The 14,216-nt window shown below is 42.6% G+C and overlaps 1 protein-coding gene across 10 annotated transcripts in view; it reads left to right on the forward strand.

Annotated features, from left to right (window-relative positions):
* cspg5a (chondroitin sulfate proteoglycan 5a) overlaps window positions 1–13,308 on the forward strand; it is a 60,770-nt gene extending 47,462 nt beyond the window's left edge. Inside the window, exons 4-7 of one of the 10 annotated variants that reach the window (XM_074652993.1) lie at window positions 977–1,055; window positions 5,320–5,376; window positions 9,135–9,236; window positions 12,244–12,384. In XM_074652993.1, the coding sequence (XP_074509094.1) occupies window positions 977–1,055; window positions 5,320–5,376; window positions 9,135–9,221 (223 nt within the window). In that variant the 3' untranslated portion in view covers window positions 9,222–9,236; window positions 12,244–12,384. Of the gene's footprint in view, window positions 1–3; window positions 62–976; window positions 1,134–5,319; window positions 5,377–9,134; window positions 9,237–12,243 lie in introns of those variants that run through there. The other 9 variants (XM_074652991.1, XM_074652990.1, XM_074652996.1 and 6 more) reach the window with 9 other exon arrangements.
* Window positions 13,309–14,216: the final 908 nt, after the last annotated feature.

A 14,216-nucleotide genomic window follows, 5' to 3' on the forward strand; every position in this document is an offset into this window, starting at 1 on the left:
TAGATACTGGGTCAAATGTGAGTCAAAGTTTAGCCTCTGTGACGACTCGAGGGAGATCCAGGTAAATCTGATGAACAAAAATGAAACATGTTATTCTCAGTTTGTTGCATCACAGACAAAATGTTTTGTTTTTTTTCTTCTGTTTGCCGATTGACAAACAGAAGACGTAAACTTTCTGTCTGACTAATGCTGCTTTCTTGCTTTTTTTTCCTCCCCACTCCTTTTTTTCTTTCTGTCTGTCTTTCCTTCAACAATGTAATCTTTGTCCTAAATATTTCCTTTTTCTTGCCCCGTTTGTCCTCTTTCTTCTCTGTTTGTTCCATTTTGTTTCGCCGTCTCTCCATTTGTCTGTTTTCATCTTCCTCGTCTTTGCTCGACTTGTCTTTTTTCTCCTGCTCGCACCTTCTGGATCACCTCCTGTAAATGACACTTTGTCCACCCATCTCTTCCTCCCTCTTCCTTTTCCTCTTCTTTGATCCTTTTCAAATTCTCAAATTGTTGTGTACTCTTATTATCTTTCCACAACTCTTTTTCATTATCTGGACTCTCTGTACCCTCCTCCTTTTTCCCTTGGCTTGTCTCTCTTCTCATGCAATCCTCTGTTTTCCATCTTCCTTGCCTCGTTCTCCTAAATGTCCTTTATTCTTCTCTTACTTTACATTTCCATCTCCCACCTCCTTGCTTCTCTCTAAATTTCCAAACAAAACTGATCTTAATTTCTCCACATCTTCTCTCCTCCTTTTTCCCGACATCTTTCCCCTCCTCTCATCATCGTTTCCTTCACCTCTCAATATCATCTCAATCTTTTCCTCCTTCTCTTCACTTCCTCACAATCTCTTTATTTCTTTCCTCTCTGTTACCTCTTCTCCAACCATTTCCCTCAAACTCTGTTCCTCCTCATACCATATTTATTTTGCTCCACCTTTCACCCATCTTCCTCTCCACCCCTTCCCCCCCTCCATCCTCCGACACCCAGCAGTAAGTACCGACCTTCATCGGAGCAGCACAATGATAATTTCTCGCTGTCCACCATCGCTGAGGGCTCCCACCCAAATGTAAGGAAACTGTGCGACACCCCTCCTAACGTCCCTCATGCCCGTGCATTGGCTTACTATGATAACATTATCTGTCAGGTAACGTGGTTCTCGCCTCTCTCTCTCACCCCTTTTTCTGCATCTCCCCCGCAAATCCTGCCCGGGCCCCCTGACTCCCCTCCTAATGCATGGGCATGAGTATTCTCAGATACTCCGAGGTGTGCAACGCTAAGGAGGGGGATGGGCGGGGGTCGACGTGCGAGGAAGGACAGTGGGAGTTTTCTCAAGGGGGCGAATATGAATCCAAAGGGTTGAGAAGGAAAAACTACAGGATGCACATAGAGGCATACACATTCTAGACAGGACTGTCATGCATTTTGATTGTGTTTTTGTACCGTTTTATAAACCTTCTTCAGAACTCTTCCACAGAACCTTTTCAATCTATAGCCTAGATCTTTATATATTTTCAGGGTAGTAGTTTAGCCAATTTACCACAAATCACTACTAGAATATATACAGTATACATATAAACCCTTTTACAGACGATGTCATGATTACGTCACAGTGTTAGCTGGAGGCAAAACAAAGGAAAGACTGGAGGCAAACACGAATCAACTCAGAGTAGTGGGCTAAAGTTATACATCAAAACCGTCATCTTGCTTTGTTGTTGGCTGCCAGAATTGATATCACACATACAAGTACATATAAACGAACAAACTGCACCACGGTCGTGAGTATACACAACGAGGCTGTAAAGGCGGACAAGTCGGCTTGATGACATTAAGTAGTTTCGTTTAGCCACTTGTTAGCAACCGCCTTTTTTAAGACACAAAAATTCACGAGTGGGATATTTATTGGTGTATTGTATGTCGTAGAAAAACATTTTTAAATCTCTTTAGCTTGTGTCAAACACAGACCTTATTTCAGGCATCTAACTAAAAACCCATTTAAAAAGCCCATTGACTTCCAGACAAGGGAACAGGAAGGGCTGAAATGCTAACTCATATCAGGGTTCTGGGACTCATTCCTGTAGCACCCTATATATACATAGGCCTATATATAAAATGCCACAGGTGCAAGCAGTGTCTGAGCCCCTGCAGCATGTTACCATGGCAACACGATGGCTGTCAAGTCTTATTGATTTAGTTCCCCTGGTTTATTGCTTATTGATCCTATTATAAAGGTGACGGCAACACACACAAACACATAAGAGATAACAAAAAGTAAAGAGAGTTCATGTAGAGGTGAGAATGTCTGTAAAAACCAAGTCTTAAGCCATAACTTATTATTTTAGGCATGTTACACAACACCCCAGCAATTAATTTTCACTGAACGACATCCAAGAAACGCTTAATTGCATACTGACAAAGAGAAGATGCAGCATGAATCAGCTCAGGGCACAAACACAGCCGAGGTTAGAGGTTAAATTCCCCCTGAAACCATGCAGACTGAACATTTATGGACGGTCCCCACAGTGCAGCTATAACAAAACCGCCCTGGCTTTAACTTGCCCCCTTTAAGAGAGAACTCCCACAATCCTTCGCTGCGACCCCTCCCCTCCCCGTCTCTTTCTAACCTGCTCTCTCTCTGATCACCTCTTGCATCAGTGTGTCATGGCATTTTCTGCTCTGTCGCTAACATGCGCCACCCGGTGGCCATGTCAGCCACTGCAGCTCTGCTTCGCTATCTGTTTACAAATCTGTAATAACACAATGTCTGCTTTACTTGTTTATCCTGAAAGTGGGTGGGTGGGTGGGGGTGGAGGTGGGAGGGACTGTTATAATTGGTTTAATCTCTTTTCTTTGGGGGGAGGCAGGGGAAGGATTGGTGTCACAAACAGGTAAGCTAAAGGTGTGGGACTTTTTGTGAGAAATGGTCGTGGGTTATCAGGATAAACATCTGAGATGCAACGCCCCGCGGCTGCCTGCAGGCGGCAGCAGAGAGCCGACAGGTGCCTCGCTAACTGACGCATGGGTAGCTAGTGGCGGCTATGCCATCGTTGTAGCAGCATGGGTAGTTCTAGTGCTACAACCGAGGTAGTTTGTTTTGTTTTCATTTGAGTCTTTTTAAGATGTGGTACCACCCTCTAACAACTCCATCAGTAGTTTTGTTCCCTTGTAAACCTACAGCAACTAGTCGTATCTCTATAACGCTCATCTTTTTCATCCTAGCTGAACAGTTTTAGACAAGTGTCTCATTTTAACCACAGCCAAATACCATTTTCACTACCTTACAGACAAGAAATCCCAAAAGAGTGATAAAAAACCCATCTATCATCATCTCCTTAACAATATCTCTAAAATGTCAACTTCCTAACTCAACACCACCTACATATCACAATCCCCCAAATCCCCTCTCCTCCACTGGATTGAATAGTATTTGGAAATGCTTTAAATGGTTTGTTTTAGCACACTTAAAGGTACCCTGGTGAAGTTTTGCACGGGGAATGCACATGCAGGCATCGAGCATTTGTGCAAGTCAATAGAGAGGCCAAGTCCCTCCCCTTTTATCAGCCGGGAAGCGAAGGAACGAGCGAGACCCGTTGCTGGTGTGAGTACGTCCCGGTACGAAACACACAGGCATCTTAGCTTCAGTGAGAGAGACGTCACTATACGTGACTTTAGGATGTGTAGTCTTTCTAATTACGTATTTTCACAGTCTGACACTTCAACAGTTGCACAACAAACTGCGACTTTCTTGACATGCAAAATTATCTGTTAAATTGGCAAACGTGTTTAATTCATGGTGCAATTCAAATGGGATGAAGATGATTAATTATATGCACATCACGTAATAGGTGCGAGGCTATCAGAACAGCGTCAGTAAAGAAAAAGGTAACGCCTGCACACTACGCCATGAGGCAATTCAAACGGTATCAAACAAATATTTGTCTCTCCCCGTTGACTGCCGTTCATATTTTTCCAAAATAAGGTCCCATGGTGGACCACCAGAAGGGGCGGGAGTTCGCCTCTCTATACATATCTACGCTACCATGTCACTGATTGACTTTCGGTGGCAGTAATGCGCCAGAAAAGGCAGGGAAGACTGCAAGCTAACAAACCATGCAGGTTTCAAAAAAATCATTACCAATCAGCTTTGCAAATGTTAAATGAGGGAAAAAAATGCACTCAGCGTGTTTGTTAGGCATCAAGGATACTCTGTTTGTTTGGTGAGAAACAGTGAATGTGAACTTTGTTTACATGGAAACTGCACAGGGTACCTTTAAGTAACAAATAGGGTTGGTTCTGATACGTGGTTTACCTATTTGGATCTGGTTTCAGGTTGGAAAAATCTCCAAATTTGCTAAACTCTGAGACTAAAATAATCTGTTAACAAATCTGTTGTCTTGCTTTTTTTTTTATTAGCAAAAAGTAATATGCAGAACATTTGCGTAGCTGTATTCTCATTTTTAGTTGACACTGCTTTCACTGGTAACATATTAGCAGTAACCGATTAACATTAATTCCAGTACCATTCCAGTAACTTTTTAAAATATCGAAATTAAGTTTGGCTACTTTATTTGCCGGTGTCTGTATTCTGTTTAAGATTGTTTGCAAAAAAAAGAAGCATCACTCTGTTGCACCACTCTGCGATCACTAGCGGACTGTGTGTTTTTGCAAGGGTCCATATGAGGCACACTCTACCGCTGTGTGTCCATCCATTTAGCCTAAAACAAACAGAACAGATTTCCAACTACTATTCAACCCAGGTTTATTCTCTAACACATGTTCCAACCACATACAAAACTCACTTAGACATACATAGTAGGCTTCCCCAAACCAAAAGGCATACCAACTCAACAATTTCCCCTCAAAACACACCCACTAATAAATCAAATAACCTCAATTCCCTTCCACACTAATAGCCCAGTGTCTGTGTCACGACGGTGGGGAACCTCACCAGAAATATCCAAACCTGTATTTACTGTGCTAATACAGAATAACAGCACCAGAGAGTCTGTGTTTGAGCAGAGTCGGTGTCTACCTCAGAGATACTGTAGCCAGCTGGGAATATCAGCTGACGTCTGAGAGGAAGTCTCTCCTACTGTTGGTCTCTGTCTCCAACACTCAATCTCTCTCTGTCTATTTTATCTGTCTGCTTCTATCTCTTCCTGTCTGCCTCCTCTAATCTCTCTGTATCGTCTCCCACTCGTCCTCTCTCTTTCTGTCCTCTTTCGATCAGTCCTCTCTCTCTCTCTCTCTGTCCGTCTCTGCCTGTCTTTCTCTGAGGATGCCTTGTATGGTTTTGAGGAGTATAACCCTTTGCCCCATCCCCCTCCCCTCAGAAAACCATGAGCAGATACACCTGGGAGTGTAAGACCAAAGAGGAGTCCGACTGTGAGGTAAGACCAAATCCCAAATGTCAGATAGTCCCGACCCCCTCTCTCACCTTCCCAAACAGCTCTCTCATTGTTACTGTGGCCCTGTCAATCACCCTCTCTCAACTCTCAGTGGATCAATCGTACCCCCTCTCACCAAAAACAAAATAAAAACAAAAAGTATATCATCAGTCAGGAAAACATGAAAAGAGACAGATCCACACACACAAAAAGTCACCTGTTAACGTACTTCATTACCTAACTAAACGTATGAAATCCGGTTTACCAACACTTTCTGGCAGACATTTAGTAAATATATAAAAGAGAGTATATGAGCTCCAGTTGATGTTTATAATGGAAGCAAACAAGTGCAGAAAGATTATTAATTTATGCTTAAAAAAACTGTGTAAAATGAACCTGTACTTGATCCAGTTTGTGTTTGCAATGAAACCCGTCACCCAAAAAGACACAGAGTTAAGGCCTGTACACACTGGGGCATTCTTTTGCGTGTGATTATAGCCCTGTTTCCACCGCAGGAACTTACCCCCGGAACTAAGAACCTTTTAAGGAACTAATTGCATTTCGACTAATTTGCCAGCAAAACATTTTTTGTTACAAGGTTGATTTTTCTGAACTTTCGTACAGCGAATAAAGGCATCAACCAATCACGTTGTGCGGAACTTGCACATTCAAAACGTACACTATAGTGTACAACAACACGGAGGCACAGTAGTCCAAACCAAGACGGCAAACTTTATTCCTCCTTTGAACGTTGACAAAAGCAGCGCAGACCAGATCCACCCCTACCATTCATTCACAATAAAAGCCCAACACATATACACTGTGTAACTGTTTACCAGAGGCAAATTCACTCAGAGCATTTTGCTTAAAAGGAAACTCAATAAAATAGCATATAGTAGTTTATGCTACATAATAATTTAGCTCAGACAGACTGCCAGACGCTGTGCTGGGTCAATAGGATCCCGGTAGTTGGTCATCTGTCTGCGTGAATCTATTCAAACATTTTATTGAACAAGTGTTACAACTGTCGCAAATTTGCATCACTGCCGGTATGAAAAGTTTTGATGTGAAATATTCGCAGACGTTGTTTATTCGTCACGCCCCCGGTGTGTAAAGGCCTTTACATGCAAGCCGAGGTAAAACCATGAAAATTGTGTGAAATCGCCCTTTAACACACATTAAAGATGCAGAGCCTGAGGTAAAATCCAATCCCAATCACAAACAGACATAAAAAAACTGCATTGGCAGGAAACCTTGTTGACCTTGTGAGGACCTTGTTACACGTCCAGACAGACGGCGCACCTCCTCCGACACACACACACACACACACACACACACACACACACACACAAAATGCTGCATTTATAGAGAAATTGAACCATACAAAAACAGAAAGATGACCATGTAAAAAAACATGCGCACACAGACATTTCGCATACAGCCAAGACACACATACACACTCACTGAACAATAACACAAAAAGCACTTATGTTTCCCTGCAGTAATAGAGCGCTTTGTGTTTCATTCACTGCAGTAGATTGAACCCTCTTGTCCTCAATCTTCCCTCCACAGTAATTCAGCAGACTCCGGCCACACGGTTTCCTCTGCAGCAAACGCTGAAATGGAATTGTTTCTTGTCAATACTAAATAAATTCAACACAGAAAATGAATTGACCGGGTAGAGCTGGCCGCATTTCTACCACAATTTAATTTCCATCGACTGAATCTGCTCTCAGACTGACTGATCAACACTCAATTGACCCTAAAATCCAAAAGCTACAGGCATGTAGTAGAACTGTATATTTTAAAACTAAGTATATTGTCCTTTTAATTTGAGTATGATCATATGATCCTTTATGCGGTTATTTATAATATTTTATTCTTCAACACAGGCCATTTCGGTAGAATATGACAATAGAATAGAAATAATTTAGTTTTTCTTTTGTACGGCACTTTTTAGGCGGACGTTTTACTGGCATCCGTTAGTTGCTTTCAATCCAAAATGACGGAAGCATAGCTTTGCGGATGGGCGCTGATGTTTCAGTGAACAATAGATTTTCACTTCATGGCAATATACGTTCTTTGGTTGACGTTAACTTTACTGACTAACGACTGACGTGACTCACGGGACTGACGATACCAATGAGTCACGTGACTAACGACTGACGTGACAAAATAAGTCAATGTTACTTTTAGTTTCACACGGGACACAAACACCGGTCTCCTGGTTGAAAGTCAACTAATGACCAGTCCTCCTTGTCTCCTTATTCCTCTGCACTCCATACAAACACAGACATGCACACAAACCTGACACTCTTGAATGCAAACACAAATGTAGACACATGCTGTATATACTCAGAGAAAAGAGACAGTCAGTAAACACAAACAAATCACAAATAAGTATGTAAACACACAAACGGAGAGAGGAGCACGTACAGGCTAATATTAACTCTCTCTCTCACACACACACACACACACATACCAATACAAATATTTTAATCTGAAGTTTATGAGCCCAATCGTAACAAACACACAAGATGTACTGACTCTCAAACAATGTAAATTCAAAACATATTTAATCAGCTGCAGCGAGATCTGAAGAAAAATACTGACAGACACAAACACAAACACCTGCCTGCACTTTGAATCCAACCAGAGACACTCACCACTGTTTTTGCCCTCACAATCATTTAAAAGAGACTTTGATCACATAAAATCTACAAATAAGTGCATTAACCTGTTGGAAAGGTATTTTCCCATCTGGTATAAATTCCAAAAGCTTCTGTTGTGTCTCTGGACAGAACAGCACCTCCTTTCAGCAGCAATGATAATTCTTCCAGTATCTTTAAATTAACATGAAATTAATTTTGCTGATGCTGAAGTAGGTCATGTAGCACCTTAAAGGAATACTTCACCCCGAAAATGACCATTTGTTTATCCAACCCGATCTCACAGGAAGGCGTATAAATACCACGACATTACAAGGTCATGTCATGAGGACGCATTTTAGCCTTTTTGCGTGTCATTTGTACGCCACGCAACAAAACTATGGTGACGTCCGCAGTTAGGTTTAGGCAACAAAACCACTCACTTAGGTTTAGGAAAATATCATGGTTGGGTTTAAAATAATTACAGAAAATGAAGTACAACACATAGGAAAACACGTCACAAACATAACTTACATAATAAAAAACGTGTGTGTTTGTTGGACCCATCCACCTCCCCTTCCGCCCGCCATAAGCGGTCTTTCTCGCTTTTTATTCTACGTTACAAGCTCTGAGCGTAGCATATTTACGCAGATGCATTTACATTGCAGTCAGTACAGGAGTACATGCTGTACAAATGACACGCCAAAAGCAAGAACGGCATTCTTATAGCACGTTTTTTGCCTTGCGCAATATCATGTCATTAATAATCCTTTTCATGCGACCAGGCTGTAATTCCTCCCCGCATATGAGAAAAACAAAGTTTTCTTCAAGAATTCAATGTAACACGGGGGGAGTAATTTGTGGGTGAAGTATTCCTTTAAAGCAAACGTACAGTCCTCTCTCACCAGCCCACTAAAAGGACATCAGGAACTGTCCATGTGCCTCCATCATCATCATCATCAGAACCCTGTTTATCTCTGTTCCTACTCCCCCCAAAATGACACCCGCTCTAAAGTCCTCGTGACTCTGTGCCTCCCACCCACTGCCCGCCCGCCTCCCCCCTCTCCACCCATGCACAACAATGAAATCCAACAAACGAAAAACATTTTCCAGTTTCACGCTGACGGGAGGACAGAGGGCCCCTATCCCGTAACCATGGAAGTGACGTATCCACACGTCCTGCCTGAAGTTACTATCTAGGCCAGCAGCCAGCGGGTAAATGCTCTCACTGCTCTTCCTTTCTAAAAGTGCCATTGAATTCAAACATTCAATTAGGGTGTGTTTAGTTAATGGCTCAGGCCTCAGGGTCTGGGATTTGATGTGTGTTTGTGTGTGAATCTGCCAACCTGTGTGTCTGAATGAATGTGTCCATCCCATCAGCTTGTGTGTGTGTGTGACGAAGAGGCGCAGTCGGGCGCCCCCAGGATGCCTCGGCACAGCAGGGTCGATGATGCCATGCAATATTAATGGGGATAAGAGGCTGGAAAAACAGAGCTAAAATGGACTCCGCAAATCAATGTGTTCCCTCTGACCTTAATTAAATTCAGATGAATTAAATTGAACTCTCTTAAAAACACGCCGTTTTTTCCCCCCCAGTGACTGCTTGGGTATGTATGACGGTGGTACCCACAGATAATCAGCCAGAGTGGAGGGTTTATTTGTCTCTTTGTTTTTTGTTTTTGGGACAATAAATGCGAAGGAGGAGGTGAAGCAGGAGGAGACGGGGCGTTCTGCATGAGCGATCATTGCTGCACACGGGGGCATATTGTAAGGGTCTTGCATGTGGATGTGCATGTGCTTCCTGGGTTGCTTGAAGAGGGGCGGGGGGGGATGTCGCTCATGCAGCTCACCTCACTGTCTCCTCAACCAAACATGACATGCCAGTCGAGCATGATGATTATCAAACCAATGAAACAGCTGCTACTGAGACTGGTTTTGCTTGAAGCAACAGTACAATGATTTTGTTGAATATTTGATGGTATTTTTTCTGCATTTCGGCAGTCTCTAAAGGATCATATCAGTGTTTTTAGCTCTTTTACTACAAATCAAATGAACCTCATCATCAAACAATACTTCTGTTTTAGAAAGTTGGATTTTCAACTATTCCAGGTATCCACTGGTTTCTGTTCTTTGCTGTACAATTTGAAAATCTGAAGTTAGCCGACTCTTGAAACTTGCTTGAGTTGTGTAACCCATCAGAGCAACATCAAGTCTGCATTCATTTGCGTTACACTTGTGACGACCCTCTCCAGCCAGGAGCCTGCAGGGCGGAGTCCAGTCATCATGGAGATTCAGTTCACCTGCTCTTGCTGCCAGACTATATGTAAGCCGGTGGCAGTCAGTCAGTCTGTCTATCTCCCCTGGCTTCCACCCTGTTTGGTTTTGTTACATTTAGTTTATCATTACATTTTGGTTTGTCGAGCCTTGACCCGGGTTGTGACACACTATTAATCATCATCTATTTGATTTGGTGAATTTCTGGAGTTATTTTAAGCCAAACCACGATCTTTTCCTAAACCTAACTATACTATGTACTATATTATTCTTGACATAACCTAAGGAATTGTTTCCTTTGAAAACAGAAGTTTATTTTGAAAAGACTATATGCATGTAACGAGTGGAAATTGACACGTATGTCTAGACATTCATAGGAAAATGAACGAAAAAGGAGGAATAACTTTTTCGTAAGATATCATACGAACTGTTGTATGAGGATAAGTTGTACTTAATGTCTGCTGTGAAAAAGGCCTTCATCTTTAATTACAAAATGCAAGCAAGTTTCAAGAGTCTGCTTATTAACCTTCACACTGTACAGAAATTAATGGAAACCAATAGCTACCTGGAATAATAGATCCAAAAATCTAAAACTGTAAAGCGAGTGTTCTGAAAAGGTATTTGTAGTTAGGTAAAGTATTTGTAGTTAAGGAGCTAAAACTTGCGAACACACTGGTATGGTCCTTTAAAGCATGGTGGTGGAACATTGCAGTGCATGAAATAAAAAGACAAATCCAAAGCTCTGGGATTCTTCAAAAGCATATTGAGCCTGAGTTCATCTTTGTTTTCTTCAACCATATCAGAACTTCAATGTTGTACGATTCTGCAAAACACTGGATTACGTTCACTGACAACAATTTTTATGTCTTATGTTAACGTACGTAAAGTTCTGGCTTTCTACAATATCTGCACAAGGTTTGGAAAAGCACATGGTTATGGTAATTAAACAATGTTTACAGTATGGTTAGGGTTAGGCAACTAAAACGTTAATGTTAGAGAAACATTGTGGAAACGGTTAATAAAATGATAAATGTTAATTGCAGGGCTGTGACGAGATGTGAACTTTGGTATTCTGCATGAAAACCAGACCTTTACCATCTGCCTCGCTCCATAGGAGACAGACTACTTCCTGAATTGGTGCTGAATGTTGGCGTTGGACGTAAATTGTACAACACATTCTCATTCCCAACTCGTCAAATACCGCCACTTGTTCAGTGCCCCTCGGCATCGGAAACCGACTCACGGTGTACCCCTCTTGTGTTACTTTTGGATGAACCAGGGACGGTGTGTCAATATACGCTTGTTACATGCATAGTGTCCTTTCAAAATAAACTTCTGTTTTCACAGGAAGTTAGGTTTAGACAACACAACCACTTAGTTAGGGTTAGGAAATGGGAAGGAAACTCACGTGACTAGCGACTTACGTGACAAAATAAGTCAACGTTACTTTTAGTTTCACACAGGACATAAACACCGGTCTTCTGGTTGAAAATCCTGAGCAGACTCTCACGTTATTAATACTACTTGCTCCGACCATCGAATAACGCCGTGGGTGGGTTTACATTGGGGTTAGTTGAAAGCCCAGTTCGTCACATACAGACGCTAAAGTGTTCCTCTGTGCATTGGTTTCCGATGCCAAGGGTAGCTGCCCAATTGGCTGTATTTGACGAGCTGAGGGTGAGAATGGGCTGACTTGTGAGGTGCAGAATCGTCCAATATGGACATAATCCCTTATAAAGGGATAAAGGGCTGTTTTTCTTTGCCTTTAACAAAGATGAACGTGGTCTTTGAGGGAATCCAGTGCTGATGGTTTGGTCAGAATTTGCTGCAGAGTTCTTAAAAAGAATTCAAAAGTAAAGTTTTCCACCAATTGGCGGGGTCAAAGTTGCACCTGAACATGATAACTGTGGTTCTAACTGTCCTTTCTGCCCCGCCCCTCCCTGGGTAGGATGATCCTAATTCCCAGAACAAGCTGGAGGACCCGGTGAAGGCCCCGCCCAAGGAGGACGACTCCCTCAACATCCACAACTCTCTGACCCCCAAACACGAGAACCACAAGGTCCTGGGCGAGGAGAACTCCTCGGAGGTAAACTCACTGCAGAACAACATGATGTGAAAACAAAACAAAAACAAAACCACCCCAGCAACCTGACAACACGAAAACGACGAAAACGACAAGGTGCGCCGGCAACGGGAGCCCCCCCAAATCCCTCCCTGCTCTCAGCCCGTCCGCTGCCGAGTGCGCCTAACCGGTCAACCAACCAACCAACCAGCCTGCCAACGTACCAGCGAACCAACCCAGTCTGCGACCGTCTCCAACACGGCAACACTGCCACCAAGCGGCCCGGGCCGCTGCAAAAAAACGTACACCACCACCGCCGCCGCCACTGCCCCCTGCTGAGAGTAAACCCCCTCCCACCGACCTCACCCTGCCGCCGACCTTGCAACCCCCTCCTACATCCACTCACACCCCTGTTTCGCAGCCCCCCTTGTTGCTTTCACACTACTCTCCTTTATCTCTCTTATCTTGCACACATGCACACACACACACACACACACACACACACACACACAATCGAAGCACACACACACACACACACACACACACACAGTGAAAAGATGAAGACATAAACATGCTTATATGTATACACACACATAAACACACCTTCCCCTGCCTGCATTGGTGTATTTTGTAAAAAGAAAGAAATCATACAGAAGTTTAAAACGTACGTAAAACGTCATTGTAAAAAAAAAAAAAAAGTTAAGATAAAGCTACTGAGAGGTTTTGATGTTTGTCTGACTAATCCAGTGAGTATGTATAAATATTGGAAAAAAAATTGCTTGGATTGATTTAAAAAGAAGCAACACAATGTGTCTTGGTTTTCATTGATGTGATTTCTAATCCTTTGATGTACTTGTATTTTTTGTTTTTTTTTGTACTTTTTTGGGACTTCAAACAGAGAATAAACAAACAAGATTCAGACAGTTGTTGAAATAAACCTTTTTAACATGACCTCTGTGGATCCTGTGTTTTCCTCGGCGTAGCCTCCCCCTTTTTTCCCCCCTGAACTCTGCATGGCTTTGAACGCAGCTTCTTAGATCCTTGTCATAAATGTGCCTCCCTGCTTACACAGACACACACACACACACACACACACACACACACACACACACACACACACATTCATTCAACCTTTATTTATACTTGAGAGAGGAAAACAAAACAACAACAAGGAGATATACCATCAACTCCATATAAAGATGGACGACATGGCAGTTCCCCAAAAGTGAAGCCAAAACATCTTGATCGCCCCCTGGTGGCTGGTTGCAGTATAGGTCATAAAGCCTGCCTCCTCTATAGTGGATGGGGGATGAGATATCATGATTGGCAGCTGGGGGTCAATGATTGGTTAGGGCGGGTGACCAAGATACCGCGGCTCCACCACCCAATCACTACTGCGTAGACTCCGGCTCCAAATGACGTTAAAATCAAGATAGCAGCTCCCGTACCGGGGTATTTTGGCTTCACTTCTGTACAGTGGGAGGAAGTGGAGACGTGTCGTCCCTCTTTATATACAGTCTATGGGATATAAACAGAAGAGGCAATATTATTATAAAAGTAGAAAAAGCCCTTTTCGATTAGGGGACAACCGTTAGTTTTAATGTTATTACCACACCAGCAACAAGTTGTTTTTAAAAGATTCTATTGCTATTAAATCACTGATTCCAGGTTATCAGCATATAGACTTTCATATGAGCTTGAAGGTTCATTATTGATCTTAAAAATAGCAGTTATTTGGCTTTTCTGTAGCTTTCAGCCACATCTCATGGCCTTCATCTGCAGATGGAGTTGTCATGGCCACAATGACAAACTTAGGTTCCATGATAACAACTAAACCAATCTCTGTGACAACTGAGCCA

Source organism: Sebastes fasciatus, chromosome 12 (assembly GCF_043250625.1).
Source record: "Sebastes fasciatus isolate fSebFas1 chromosome 12, fSebFas1.pri, whole genome shotgun sequence".
Lineage (NCBI taxonomy): Eukaryota > Metazoa > Chordata > Actinopteri > Perciformes > Sebastidae > Sebastes > Sebastes fasciatus.